This window comes from Culex quinquefasciatus, chromosome 2 (genome assembly GCF_015732765.1).
Source record: "Culex quinquefasciatus strain JHB chromosome 2, VPISU_Cqui_1.0_pri_paternal, whole genome shotgun sequence".
NCBI lineage: Eukaryota > Metazoa > Arthropoda > Insecta > Diptera > Culicidae > Culex > Culex quinquefasciatus.
Window position 1 is genome coordinate 144,361,816 of NC_051862.1, and position 16,212 is coordinate 144,378,027.

The 16,212-nt window shown below is 36.8% G+C and overlaps 2 protein-coding genes across 2 annotated transcripts in view; one reads left to right on the forward strand and one right to left on the reverse strand.

Annotated features, from left to right (window-relative positions):
- Window positions 1-16,212, forward strand: part of LOC6044117 (follicle-stimulating hormone receptor) — a 322,877-nt gene that overhangs the window by 61,171 nt on the left and 245,494 nt on the right. The gene's annotated exons all lie outside the window — the stretch shown is intronic.
- On the reverse strand, window positions 15,498-16,209 carry LOC119766342. The gene has a single exon (XM_038250830.1). The coding sequence runs from the start codon at window positions 16,207-16,209 to the stop codon at window positions 15,499-15,501; it is 711 nt and encodes a 236-aa protein (XP_038106758.1). The 3' UTR covers window position 15,498.

Genomic DNA, 16,212 nt, shown 5'->3' on the forward strand with positions numbered 1-16,212 from the left:
CAGATTTAAACTTTACGCCCTTGGTACGCTAAAAATGAGTTCGCGTGAACAGAGCTCATGCCAACGGGAACCAGGAAGAAAACTATTCAACTTTTATAGTGCATTGCACCATGAAAGTGAACAGTTTTCTTCCTGGTTCCCGTTGGCATGAGCTCTGTTCACGTTTACGCGAACTCATTTTTTTGAGTGTAGCTCAAGTGCTCTATAAATTTTTAACTTTTGACTGTAATTTCTCGAATACTTTTGAACAAATTAACCTAATAATTTTGTAATGGGAAACAAAACAAAAAAAAACAATTTTGATCTTGACGAAAAGAGTTACCTTATTTTCAAATGATATAAGAAGAATTTTTGCTTAAAAAGCTTACCAAAATTTTAATAGTTTATTTTTAATATCGTAAGTTTATTCATAATATCGTACAAGATCTATACCTAGTTATGAATGCTTCAGAAATTATTATCATCTGAAATAAATCTTAACATAAAATTTTTAGACGAACTGATAAGTTCAATAAGAACAGTTGAATTTATTAAAATAAGTTTTTTTATTTAGATTTTTTTTGAAAGTTTAAAAAATGTACCAGAAAGTTGAGAAAATGTATACTTCCGCTTGAATTTCGGGAATTCCCGGGAAATTTACAAATTTCCCGGGAAACGGGAAATATTTTTTTTCGGGAAATCCCGGGAATTCCCGGGAATTTTTTTCCCGGGACGGGAAATTGGACGCTCTAGTTTTCATACATAGTTTCCTATATTATAGTTGTACAGAACTTACTGCAGTTAGAACCTTTTTACAAAAGTTTTGTAAACAAAAATTTACATCTTCTGTAAACATGCTTAATTTTGGCCTAAAAAATAATATTTTAAGTTTTTAAATATTTAACATACTAAACTTGGTATATTTTGAACACAAACGTACAGGTTTTATGTGAAATTGCTGTAACTTATAGAAAATTAAAAGTTTGGATGAATAAGAAATATTTTGCTTAAGATTTCTTCAAAATGTTGAAAGTTGGATCAAGTAACCCCTAACATTTTCAAAATGCCGGTTTAAAATATTTTTTTAAAACGCTTGGCATGATTCGAAGAGTTCATCTGATGAAATACCCTTATTAGCCAAACATAGATGAATGTTTAAGCTGTCAATTCATGCAAAAAGTTTCTAGTTTTGTGAGAAATTGACAGAGTTATGTGCGATACAAAAAAAGGAGATCAAGTCAATTTTCCCCTACAGCTTATAAAAGCGTTTTTAACTGAAATCGTGTAATAAGCAAAGTTTTATCCACAGTTTAACAAAATAAGTTGTTTAAATACACAGAAAAAAAATCATGGTAATATTACATCTGGGAAGGGGTACATCTTTTATGTCAGAAAAAAAGTGTAGTTTTACCTCTGGAAATGTGTAATGTATCTTTTTCAGTATAAATTGAGGTAAAATTTAATCATAAAAGAGGTAATAATCAACCTTCCAAAATTACAGCTTCCAAATTTACATTATGTTTTACTGTGTAGTAAAAATCATACAATTTGATGGAGTTAGGAGCGAGTGCCTCACATACCAAACATACGAGAATTTCCCCTAGAATCTATTAAAAAGTCGTGAATTTTATACAATTTCGTCATTTAAACAATAGGCTGGTACAAAGTTGGCCCGAAAAATCAGGGGGCAAAAAAATGTTTTTTCAAAAAACTTCAAAATTTCAATGGAAATTTAAATACAATCAGCTGGGATCAATTTAAAATGCGTTTCCCTGCGTTTAGAATAACTTTTAGCATGTTTGAGCTGGTTTAAAATCTTTAAATTTTATGAACATTTTCGATGTTTAAGTTTTTTTCGCTAACATTTTTGTTTTCGTCAAATCTTTCATTCTTGAAAATTAATTATTGCAAAATAACTGAACTAGTGTAAAATGCATTTTAAAACACTGTTTCCATGCAAATGCTGAAACTATGGCTTGTTGTTTGAATATTTATATATATTTTTTTAAATTATTTTTAGTGCTGAATCTCCTTTTTCAAATGCAACCTTGCGCTTAAAATTTGGCTTGCGCTTTTTCGAGATATTGAAGTTTTAAATTTGCATCTTTTTTACCTTACCTTACTTTACCTCACTTTTCTCTAAAACCTTCGCTTAGATTATTTCTGTAAATTTGGTCGTAGAAGGTCGTAGGATTACTAGATAATATTTTGGTGTTTTCGGCAAAGTTGCTGGGATTGGCAAGCTTAAATAATCCTGAAGAGTAAGATTTTCAAAATCACCCTAATCATGAACCCTAGTTTTCAACCAAACCAAAATTTGCACCTTTTCATTTGCAACAACTCTTCTGAAGATACCAAAGCTCCAAAAGTTCCCCATTTTTCGTAAAATCCATTTTCCAATTAATTTTGTGATCTGGACCAGTGAGCAATAGCTAAAAAATATCTTTTTGAGCCCCAAAAAAGAAATAAAAAAAATCGAAAAATATCGTACTGTGGGAATCCAATTTAGGTGGAAAATAATGTAATTAAGAAAATTGTATTTTTTAGAATGTGACTGTTTTTCCCTAAATGGTCCTTATTACAATCTAAAACTTTGCCGAACACACCAAATCGATCAGGAAGTCGCATCTCAAGATACACATTTTGTATGACCAGCCGGCAAAATATTATAAAACACTAAAAATCTTGATTAAAATGATATGAGAAACCGATAAGACTACTGAACAACTGTTAACAGATATTTTGCCGTCCCTCGTTTAGGCTTACTACGAGGTGACCAATTAAATTTAAAAGATATTAGAAACTGAAAATCATAACTATTTAACCAACCGTTAAGATATTTTGCACTCTCTTGTTTGGGTGTACTGCAGAGATGACCATGTGTGGGCGTTAAATGCTATATTCAAATCACAATTCAAATTTCCGTACAAGTATTTGTTCTACACTCGTCAAAAATGAGCAAAGAGTTTTAAAAATGTTCAAAACGAAGCTTCAGTCACGTTGACAGCAGTGATGTCAACCATTGCGACGCTCATTTTTGGTTCGCGGCACATTTTTTGTTTGTAGTGCTTTTCAGTTACGGAATTTGACAAAGTTGTGTATGAAGGACTTGTAGAACACACCAAATCGTACAACTTTGCTGAACATAGAGTTAATTTTTGATGAATACAAAAAAGTTACAACCAAAAATGCGTTAGGCAAACAAAAGCATCGCGAACCATTGGTCCTGAGGTCTGAAATCTTCTTGTAACTTGTAATAGCAATACAATGTTCTGAAGAAATGTTGCTGTTGGTGAGTTCTACAAAATTAATGCTTCGAACACCATTTTGTCGAATTCCGTAACTGAAAAGCACCAAAAACGAAAAATGTGCCGCGAACCAAAAATGAGTGCCGCGATGGTTGACATCACTGGTTGACAGTCACCTGCAATTACCGAGAGCCGAATATCATCAAATTGAATCGTCTAATTACCGTCACAGAGTAGATGAGTGGCTGTCGTCACCGCGCGCCAAACCCGGTAAACATAATTGAGATTAATGTTCGTTGGAGGACCAATTTGGGCAAGCGATGGCACGCGGCTGTCCAAGGCGTCGCACTCAGCCCTGATGATGCTTGCTGGATGATGATGGAAGGCGCATAACATTGTTAACCTTAATCCCGCGAGATGGATTAGTCTGAACCTGTGTGTAGTCGAGGGAAATTGATTTATAACTTGCGCAAATGTCAAACACTGGCGCCGTCGAGGCCTCTCCCGGGGGGATGTGGACAATTTATGGTGGGAGAGGAGGAGCGATGAATGCAACAGGTGGTGTTGAATGGGCACGAGATGCCTCGGGATAAGATTGAGCGCAGTATCATCATCAATCAATCGGATGCTGCAGCGATGCTGTGTACAATGGTTGTTAGCTGTTTCGAAAATTGAATAATCTCAGGTTAACTCAGTCAAGACCGACGACTTCCCCTATTTTATAGTGTCATAGAGTTGAATGCTAATATAAATTTACTTGCAATTGGAATTCCCTGCGAGATTGTGATACCGGGGAATCCATTGCATCTTTGCACTGATGAAAAACTGCGTCATCTATTTCACACCTAACCATCGATTTCTCATGAATTCATTACAGCTGGTCCTAATTACTTTAATGTAATGAAAGCCATCCTTCGCTTCTCCGTTTCAACCAAACCGACCTTGTTTTATTGAATTTTAAGATTCCAATTTACCAACTTTAATTACACTCCATTCCGTCACTTTCCAACTTCTAGACCGATTCACCCGCCCCTCTAACTGTCTCCAATCAGTCCGTCTGTGCTCCTTCGCCTCCGGACTCGAAAACTTGGAGCCGGTCCTCATCGTCGTCGTCGTCTTGGTCGCGCTGCTGTTGTTGGCAAACATCACAGCAAGAATCTTTCCGAAGAATGTCAATTGAAATTCCTCCGTGCTTGCCTCATCTGCCTATACCCTATAGTTTGAACTCCCCCCTCTCCTCCTTGGAAGTAGCACCGACACCAATTAAAACTCTTTCAACACCTCCCTCCGTAGGAAATTCGTATTTGCACAGTTGTCTGGGTTCCAACTTGGCCGACTTGGTCACTGGACCCCGCACTGACCCACTCTCCTCGGCCAGGTGTGTCTGCGTCCGAAGGAAAAGTTTTTTAATGACCTTTGAAATTATTTCACAACTTATTTGCGCCGGAGTTGCCTCGATCTCCACCCAGAACTAATGGTTACCCTGCCTTGTGTGGAATTTAATGAAACCGGTGGCAGGAAGAGACACTTTGGCTTTGGCCTCGACACTTTTGCTGTAGAACTATATAACCTCTTGCGCGAGTTACGGCGGGCTGACGGCAGTGTGTGTGCGTCCTAGAAATTGTTCTCCGGATGTGCCGGGAGAACCCGGTAAACCGTGGGACGGAGAGAGATTTGAGCTAGAGAGATATTATAAATATTTTTTCAAATGTCATTAACGCTATAAAGTTGACCTTTATGTCAGATAAATTAAAAAAATTGAAAAAAAAACCTAAAATCCTGAGAAAAAGCCTTGACACATTCTCCGGCAATGTACACCTCATGATGAAATTTTGAAAAGCGTGTATGAGCTATTTGGATATTTTTCCTCGATTCTAGACTACTTGAAGCTTCAAAAATCATGGTTTTCATTAATTGATCATTTGAATATAATTTTGTACAAGTTGGTTAAGTTATGCATCAATTCGTGATAAAATCATCGTTTTAAAACATTTTTCTAAAAACTCCTGGTTTTCAGCGAAATAAAATCCAAAAATTATTCTTTTGATTGCATGGTGTAGGTTTATAGATGTACTAAAAGGAAATGTCATGGATTTGCAGTTTATCTTAAGTTAAGTATTTTTTCAAACTAGTGTAAGTTTACCATTTTACTGCGTTGCAAAGTCACGAAAAAGGGACAGTTGTTTATGCCAACAGAAAACTAAACATTCAATCATTTTGATATTTCGGATGCTCTTTGTACTTGGAAAGAGCTTTCAAATGCAACGTAAAGCGACTAAATTGGTTGTCTAGATCCAAAGTTACAACAGGTTTAAGTTTGCGTTGCAACGTCACGAAATTTTAAATCATATTGGTCACATGGCAAAAAGGTGTATGTGTAGTTGCTTGTTGAAGATAAAAGGATACTAAATATTATATATTTTTTATATAATGTTTCCGAGCATATTTACAGAAGAATTGTATATGGGTCATTCACAAATTCCGTCACTTAAGCTTGTATGCAACTCGAAAAAAGAAGGTATTTTACGAAACTTGTTGAACAAATCAAAATAGACCGATGTTCACAAGGGGGAAAAATTAAAAAACTTTCAAAAATGTAATCACGTGGTTACTGAATGGCCCCTTTATGATAAACTGATTTACGTGAGGGTTCATTCTAATACAACGCAACGATTTTTTTTCATCACAAACCCTTATGTAGGCCAAATTACAGTGAAATTCACTAAACAATAAAAATCACGTGATTCAATTGTTTTTTTACAAACTCTTGTAACTTTTTTGTTGGACGAACCCTTACCTAAATAAGTTGTATGCAACGTTTAGTTGTTCGCAATTAAAAATGTTATGTTGCGCAGATAAACAGCGTTACTATTTCCTCAAATTTTATTTAAAAAGCACAGAAGTCAACAAAATAAGTTACGTTGTTTGCAGATCACCCCTTAGGGGCCATCAACAAACGATATGGGCACTTTATTTATAAATGTCAGCCCTCCTGAAAACTTGAAGCTCCTTACATCCCTTCTAAAACTTCCACGTGTTTTGTAAATTGCCCAAAACCATTAAAATATTGTTGATTATTATTATTAAATCACGTAACAAAACATTTATATTTTTAGACCCCCTCCACCCCCTGGTAATACATTTCCGATACATTTTTTTTGTTCAAATCATCGAATCCCCCCTTCTCCCCTTTGATATAACGCCATTACGCAATGCATGGTCGTCCCCTTTACATGGATAGAGGAGGGGAGAGGAGAGGGAGGGGTGTCCTTCATGATAATGAAATAATACAAATATTTATTTTTACTTTGAAAGCGCTTTGAAAACTTCGTAAATCGTACTAGTACTGTGCGGTATAGAGAAGGGGGGGGAGGGTTCTATCATGGGCGGGCCAATCAATTCACATGTCCTTGTACTGTCTATTAATGTCTTATAATGAAATCTTATCCTACAGTTGTTCAAACTAACAAAAACTATGACTTATTTTGAAACTAAAATTTCGTGACGTTGCAACGCAACGAAAAACCCTGTTTTCAAAAACAGAGCGTTGCAACCTCACGAAATGTAAGTGGTCTTTAAAAATCGGGGTTTGATTTTTTCGAAAAACTAATGATTGCATTCGATTTGTTAGCCAATTTTACATTAAAAATGAAAGAAGAACTCAAAATTTGCCGTTTAACAGAGCAGAGTTAATGGCGAAACATGAATTGGGTCAGATTTGAGAAAAAGTCACGCGTTGCAACGTCACGCTACATATTCCCCTCTCAAAAAAAGAATATTTGCTTAAAATAATGTTTCAACACTGTTTCTTATAGGAAATTTAATGCCCTTTCCGAATCTGTAATAAAACATATACATTTTCTATGTATTTTTTGAGTTACAGCCGAAATACTGAAAAAAGAAAAGTCAAACCGTTGCAACGTCACGGCGGAATGTGTCCTTATTTTTTTAAATGTTACATCAAATTTGCAATTAAAAATTACTTTACATAAGATTTGATATCATCCACCAACTTCAAGTTATAGTTAGCTATAGCAAGTTTTTTTTTGAAGCGGATTTGCTTACCTGTAGAAGTCGAGAATAAGGGAGCGTTCTTTTATTACGTAACGCAGTAGGGGGGGAGGGGGGGTCGGGGGCCGTGTTACGCTCCATACAAAATTTTTAAAATTTGTATGGAAATGTTGTTACGAGGGGGGTGGGGGGAGGGGGTCTAGAAGTCCGATTTTTCGCGTTACGTAATAAAAGAACGCTCCCTAAGCTTGACGACGACGACGATGAAGGTATAAATAGCGTCGATTTTTGAAGTGGCAAAAACTCAGTAAATATGCGTCCGATTTGCAAATATATAAAATAATAAAATATTGCAGTTTTCGTTGTTAGGAAAACAATATTTTCAACTATAACATTAGATACAGCCCAGACTCGATTATCCGAAGCCTCGATTATCCGAAGTTTTGATTATCCGAAGTTCGATTTTCCGAAGGTTTGTATGGGACTTCGGATTATCGAATCACGAACAATTTTTTTTTCGTTTTTTTTTCATTTTTCTTGTTTTAAGCATCAAATTTGAGTTCTGCGACCCCATTTTAGTCAAATTTGAATAGTTGATTGCTTATTAAATAATAAAATGCATTTTTTCAATATTTCGTAAGTAAATCACTTTAGCGTAGTTTAGGGGTCATACTTTAGCTCAAAAATAAGACAGCGAAAAAAAAAATGTTTCTTCGTGATGCGATTATCCGAAGTGATTTTTTTCCTAGGCCTTCGGATAATCGAGTCTGGACTGTATTGTCAAAAATAATTGTTTAAGGACCAACGATATCAAATTTTATGTAAAGAACGTTTCGATTGCAAATTTGATTTTACATAAAAAAATATAGTCATTCAAGTTTTTAAACATTTTTATCCTACATTTTCAAAAAAATCGAAAAATTGGAAAAATTACCAAAATGTGTCTTGGCTTAAAACATGACATTTGTTGTCATCTAAAACATATCCAAAAATGAGATTTAAAAAAAAACTTATTTTGCGCAACTTGATATTTTGTAAAAAACGTCAAATTGAAAAAGGGTATTTTTTTAGGTGTAACTTTTTTTTAAAGAGAGCATTATCTACAAAACAACGTTGATCATCGCGATAATTAACGTCGTTTAAATCAACGGTAGCGTTGATTTTTAATGACAGCACTTGACAACAAGTATGTGTCCTTATTCTTAATCAGAAGAGAAAATACATCTTTCTTATTACACTCAACCCCCGGTGGTTGGTCACTTTTTCGTTTGACACTTTTTTAGTTTGTACCCCGTTGGTTGATCAAAATCAAACTAAAAAGTGACAAACTGTCACTTTTTACACGGCGCTCACGCACACTATCAAAACAAACGCGTGAACTCCCCGTTCGTTTGACAACAGTTGGTGTCAAACCATCGGGGTTTTAGTGTAAATATGATAACTTGTCCCCAAATAACGGTAACAATGAGGTGTTCCTCGTGGACGAGTTTAAAACTTTTGCTTCCAACTAGCTGCGGCACCCTATTAATAGCGCTTTTTTCGTAGTCAGTTTAAACCAACTAACCCACTAGAGAATATGGAACAATACAGCACAGGTTGGGTGGTCCGCGTGCTAACCAGACCCGTCCCGACAGACATAACAATATTGTACACGTGTACGGGGGGAGACAAAAGTCGAGAGTGTCGAAATCACACCGCAAACGTGTGTGAAGGAAAATCCACTTCCCAACGAGACTGCTCCGAGACTCTCTCTCGCTCAGGTTGGAAAATTCAGCCGTTTATAAGGCGGAAAACTTTACGATTATGGGCTCCGATGCAAAACGACGGAAAATGTGAGGTGAAAACGCCCAAGGTAAGAACGAGAGAGATGTTTTAGTACACACTTTGCTGCTCGACCCACAAAGAAAGGTACTCCGCCGGCGTGTCGGTCGTTTGGGCACGAGAGAACAAAGATCTATGCCGGATTTGCAGGTCGTGCTGTTGTGGGAGTCTTTTATGGAAGCTGGAGATGACTGGCACCGGGTAATTTTGGGGGGAAAGATGTTGTTTACGCCGGAAATGGCTTGGTCGATTTTTTTTGCGAACGATAATATGCAGTAAAGTCCTGAAAAGTCTAATGCGTGGGTGGTGTCTTAAAAATAAGTGATTGATTCTTTAATTGTTTGATTTATCATATTTTTTTCAAACAACTTGAATTTAGTTTTGACCGAGGCAATGTATCAAATTTTGTTACAATTAATTAAAAAAAAAAAAAAACGAAAAAACTGGTTCAATTTCACGTCAATTTTATTCAAGCCCAACCCATCTGGTCATAAATCGCTCCCACAATGCCCGAATGCAAACGGGTTATCTCCGTGTGCCACCCAGGGGGACATGACAGTTTTTCCATAAATGTCTCACCACATAAATCTTGCTGCCCGTTCTGCGTGCAGAATGCAATGGAAATCGCCTGGAAATCTTTTCGCGGTTCTTGTACCTGCAAATATTGTATCGTAGTTTTGGGACAATCCCTCTTCCCCTGTGAGTTGCATTTCATCGTTTCAGATTGGTGGCTAATTGATAGTGAAGGTTACATTTTATAAAATGTCCACAATGGTGTCGTGCAAATTTATGCATTTTGTGGAATTAAACTCGCGTTGGTCGTGAGAATATTTCTAAGTTTGAAATTTACGACCGGCTAAATACGCATTATGATTGATTTGAACTTGATCTGAAACGTTCAGCAGTCACATAAAAATGGTAATTTATTGTGGACTCATAAACACAGCATAAATTATCTGTGATTGTGATCTATATTGGTGGGCGATGGTCTGATTCTTGACCAAAGTGGGCTTTTAATGATGCTTCTATTTTTACGACTGTTCGAGAAACGACTCGAGTCCGACTTGCCATTTTTGTAGTTTATTATGTCACAGATTTGCTCTTAATACTTTGTATCTTAGTTGATTCCAAGGTTCCGTTGAGTAACGCAGATAAAACCAGTAAGTGCACAAGACGATTTAAAAACTATAAAAGCTGAAACTAAAACCTTCACGGTAAATTCACTTTCAATCAGCTCTCTCTCAATAATTGCTCCACTAAGCCGATCTCGCCAAACCCAGCTTTGCAAAAAATCCACTGAAATTAATGTTTGGTAATATTTCCCTCCTCTCCCAGCGGCTGCCACGTCACAATTCGAGTTCTGTGCACTTTCTCATTTTCTAACACCCGCCACTAATTTATAGTTTTCTTTCATCTATTTTTGAAAGCGCCACGTTTCCCGCGTTTTTCGCTATTTCGGTCGACGTGATTTTAATTTTCATCGCTAGCCCCTTCGAGTTGCCTTCCGTCCCCTCACCTACGATGCTCTACGCGGGGCAATTTATTGTACTGTCCTGAATCTACCAGCCAGACTAAATAAATGTGGCCGTTTTCCACCTTTCTCCGACGGTGTGGTGCTTTCCGGCTGGCTTGGGGACGGAGGGAGGGGGGCTTATCTTGTGGTTCAACGTGGAAATGATTTTTTGGCAAATGCATCCCTTTTAACTAAGCGGTACAGCATCTGATAGCCGGTTGGGGTATTTTGGAAATTGGTAGACTTTCTTGGGTGCTGAACTGAATGTGCCCTCATGGATTAGGAGTTATTTACCGATCTAGTTTAGGCAATGTTGCTAACGTTCAACATTTTAAAGTTTTATTTACTGACCCTTTAACCCCTTCCCATCCAGAGCAAAATATATTTTTTTTACATTATTACTCGACACTGAATTAACCAAAATGGATGAAATTGCAATGGCTGCATGATAATATGTATTCGAGACCGAGATATTTCATTTTGAAGTTAAAGATGAGTGAAGTAACCATGGGTGTTAGAGGGTTATGTATTTTTTAGTACCGTAAAACGGGGTGACTTTGACAGTCGGGGTGACTTTGATAGGTTTGCGATTTTTTCGCAAAATGAAGAGTACAATTAAAATTCGTAAGGAATGGTTTAGAAACATACTGACCGTGGTAGAGAAGTGTTCAAAGTACCTCAAGAAGAACTTTTCATAAAATTTTGACAGGTTTAAAAAGTTAGTTAACTATAGTTAAGAAAACGTTGATGAAAGTCATTATTTTAAACTTCTCAAAGTGTCTTGATTTTCTCAATGAACTTGATTTTTAATCGGAAAACGGAATGCATTTTCGGATTCTTTGGACAATTTTCCACTAGGAGAAGGTTAAAAAAGTTTGTAAATAATAAATAATATGTGTTTTTGAAACACAATTAAATAAAATCTCCAAATTAAAAGGCAATTTCAGTTGAACAAATTTCATGTAAAATGTGAAAACTTGTGATTCGTGCTTCGAATTTAGTATAAAATGCAATATTAATCGATAATTTTACAAACAAAACTAGTTTTAACAAATTTCAGGCTAAATTCCGACTTTTTAACAATTTTATCTAAAATTTATATGTATTTTGCTAAATAGCTTATACACTTAGTTAACTTAATATAAACATTGATTTTTTTTTCTTAAAAACTATATCAGCTACTACAGTGATGGTACATTTAGCGTACAAATAATGTTTGAACATCTTAAATATGATTTTAACAAGAAAAAACTACGACTATCAAAGTCACCCCGGAATTAAAACTAAGAATTTTTAACGTAACTATTTTTCTAAACATTATTGAAAAAACTTTTTTTCCGAAATAGTGTATGGACTTTACCACTAAGGTGACGTAGGGGTCCCTGCGCACTTTAGAAAGGTGTTTACTAACATTCCTTCATTTCCCCGAGGATAGCTTGGACCCGGCGTGGACCCCCTTATGCCCTGGGCTGTATTACACACTCATCAAAAGATGAAGACATGGTATCTCTCGTGTTGGATTATTGTTCCGGATGAGGGTCTAACACAACCACACCAAACAGTGGGATAAGCGTTGTGGAGCCTTCCGGTGGTGGGGCGTCCTCCAAATGCTAATGCTAATGCTAAATAGTGTATGGACTTTGTGTGGTCTACCCCAGTACATGTTTTAAAAATAATAATCTTGAGAAAAACCTTACCTGTTGGAAAATATTCTAAAAACAAATCGAATTCCTATCAAAGTCACCCCGGTTTACGGTATCCAACAATGTTCTTTGCCATACTGGTCATGTCTGTAACATAATTACCTTCGCCTTTTAATTATAAAGAATTGTTGCAAGTTGATATACTAGCAAAGTACATGTCTAGGGCTACTTAACAATTCAGTCCCAATTCTATCCAATTTGCCTATTCTCACTTAACATATAATTCGTGCCTTCAATTTCATCATAGCACAACACTTTTGTAAGCAGAAGTGTATCCCTCTCACACTTTATGTAATCTGTTATTTGAGTTAAAGGGACACACTTTTGTTTACAAAAGTTATGTGCTCCATTTTTTTGGCAAATTTGTTGAAGCTGTTGACAATGAACTCTAAACGATTTTAAGAAGCTTTAAATTTAGATTTCTTGAATTTTAGAATAATAGACTTTTGTGATTCAATTTTATTGATGAACTCACATAATTTCAAAGCATTGTGTTAAGAATATTTTGAACAAACTCTGTAAAAATAAAAATTCGTTATATCTGAAATTTCATGGCTTTTTGAAACCTTTCGTTATGTTTTAAATAGTTTTATACGATTCGACCTGAAAAAATGACACAGTTAGGTTAAATATAACCCTTTATTATACAGGGTGAGTTTGAATTGGAGACAGGTTGTAAAAATTTTAAAAAAATTTAAGCTTGGTTTTTTATACAGAACCAACCTAGTTTTCCGTGGGCTTGAAAATTTGAGTGTTAATGCTAGTAGAAATGTTATTTGATGTTTTGTTGTGTCGTGGTCGAAGGGGAAAATCAAAATTTCACAAATGAGGCAAAATATTCGAAATAAAAAAAAATACCTCAACATGCTTTTACATAAACTTATGGTATTATGATTTATGAGCAAAATATTAATGAATTTCTGAAAACAATAAGCGTAAAAAAAATACTGATCCATGAATTCAAAATTTGAAAAAAGCTGTAATTTGTTTAAATACGCAATAATAAGTGGGTCTCGTGGGTCTCGTGGCGCAGGGGTAGCGGCTTCGGCTGCCGATCCCGATGATGCTATGAGACGCGGGTTCGATTCCCGCCTTATCCACTGAGCTTCTATCGGATGGTGAAGTAAAACGTCGGTTCCGGTTTCTCCTGTCTCGTCAGAGGCGCTGGAGCAGAAATCCCACGTTAGAGGAAGGCCATGCCCCCGGGGGCGTAGTGCCAATAGTTTCGTTTCGTTTTTTAATAAGTGATATACAGTGTACTTCAAATAGTTTTCAAATGATTTTGCTAGTTTTTTTTCATAAAAAAAATGGAAAAATAGTCAAAAAAGGGGGAGTGCAGCAAATGACCAAGAAGGTTAAAGCTGCCAAAAATAAATTAATTACCAATATCAGGAAGGGGAAGGCAGGGCAAAAAATTAAAAAAATAAAATTCAGTAATAAATCTCGATAGAAAAAATGCAAAATTTTGTAAATATTTTAGTAATGCTGATATCTAGAGTTTTTTGGAAAGGTCCAATAAACCAAATTTCCGAGCGAGTTGTGGCGCTATAACCACGGCAAATAGTGTCCAGGGCATTCGTGGAAATACAATGTCCCATCCCAGAGGGTCCCGGAGTACCAAACCTTCTTAGCATGGCGCTCCCAACGAATACAACCAAAATCTCGGAGCGTAAGGTGGTGTGTCCCCACGCTTCTTCCTCCCCTGTCGATTCAGAATTGTGTTGTTGTTTGAACACTCAGTGCTCAAACTCAACCCAATTACGAGTCATCTCTGCGATACGGCTTTACGCAGTAGGCCTGGCCGCTTTAACGCTTGTGGTGTTTCAATGCATTTCAATGAAATGGCGCACTGCAAATGTTAATAAATGACAAGAGTGCTAGGCGTCATCTAATCTAAGGCACTCTCCAAGATCCCTTCGAAAGATTGGCTGCCCTTGGGTCTGATTAGATTAGATTAGATTAGGAAAGGTCCAATAAACCAAATTTCCAGTTTTTGCTTTTGTTGTGTTTTTGAAACCGCTTTGAGTCAGGGGTATTAAAAAACACCCAAAAATCAAAAACTGAAAATTTGGTTAATTGGACCTTTGAAAAAAAAAACTCCAGATATTTAAACTGAATGGTAGTAGAATTGTTTACAAAACCTCTTATTATTTTATATTTTACAGCATGATACTCTATCTTAGCTGTATGAAGTTTTTTTTCAATCTGTTATGAAGTTTATTAATAAATTATTTCTTTTTTTACTTTTCCCTATTTCAATTCTGTTTTTTAATTTATTCTGTATGTTTGGAATAATGTGTATTTTCCTTTGTCTTTTTTAACAAAAAAAACTTTTTTTACAAATAATAATTTTGTTGTATTACTTTACCTTTACCCATCATTACTCCATGGGAAACAAAAAAAATCGGAAGAATCCCGATGCAAATCGCTCCGCGCTAATGGACTGGAACGAAAATGGGCGCGCAAATTTTCCCGTTTCGTTCCTTTGTTTCGCACTGCTGCCAATTTTCACCTTTTCCGCGTAATTTGTGTGTGTGTGCACCGTGTGAACCAGTGACTAACGAGAAGGTTGCTGTGCCGAGGGGGTGTTGGTGGGAAGTGCATCGTTCGCACTTGAGGTTTTTCGGGAAAATATTATTCTTGCACTGGTTGGTGCATGCGAGCGCGCTCGTCGTCGTGGTTTTAACCTGGTTGTGGAATTGAGTTATGACTAAAATTGCGCCCGGGCAAGACGCTGAAAAGCCATTGATGATTTACGCGCGATGAGCTCGAACTTGGGCGTAGGTTAGTTTACTTTGGAAGTCTCTTTGGAAGGAAATTGAATTATTAGAGTAAACAGACTGTTGTTTACCATGATGCACGTCTGTGGATGATGCATACAGCCTTTGGGTTTCGTTAATGCACTCGATGAACTTGAACTGCAATTAAATTCATGTGACCTGATAGCAATTTTAAATCTGAAGGTATTTCCGACAAGTTGCGTCATCTTAATGAATGATGAAATGTTGATCTAAATGACGCTATAAGGCAAAACACGAGAATGATTGAACTTCCAGCCTGATAAGGACATTTATCATGGGATATAATATTATGATTTATTCGAGCCATTCACACGAGCAAAGTGAATATCTAAGAAATCAAACAATGCTAAAATAGTTTATGGTCCATTCGATTATGGATGTCAGTCCGGATTATACTAAGAATGTTTTATTGTGATCCAAGTCTAGTAACAGGGATGAATGAAAAACCAATTTCCTTCCGGGAACTTGTCCCATTTCTTTTTGTCGTGCACAAGAATCATACCTTGCCACCAGTGATCTCCAACTGCCGTGGCATGCTGGATGAGAAATTCGTTGGTTTTCTGGTTCTGCAGAGTCCACTGTGTTTTACCATTTCTTTTCCTCGAGTTGAACATCCACATGCCCTTTTGGGTCAACCTCTTTACTGTTTGTACCTGTTTCCAATTGCTCTGGTAGGTGTTAACCGTTGCCGTCAGGAACTGCGTCGTAAGGATGTTCTGGACCACGTACGGAACGTTGTCCGCGGTGGCCGATGCGTTCACCCAGGGATAGTAGATCTGCCAGAAGCTGCCGCTGAGGGCTCGTTGTTTGTTTTTATTCTTCTTGAACCAGTAGTCATGGTACACCGCGTGCTTATTCTGGTCAAAGTTGTCCATCGTGAAGACATATCCGCCGGGGTTTTTGGCGTCCCCTTCGGCCTTTATTTGCACACAGTTGGCGCTGCTTTTGAACAGATCTTCAATGACTACCGTGGCAAGGTCCTTGCAACGGCACTTGCAGAGATCGTGCGCTATTTCAGGTCCGTGAGTTTGAGCATCGAGATCTTCACAGTGTAAACTGCTGTAGCAATAGCCGTGTGATCCGGGAGTTGATTCTAGCAGGAATAGTCCCACGAGAAATGCTGCCAACTTCATCGT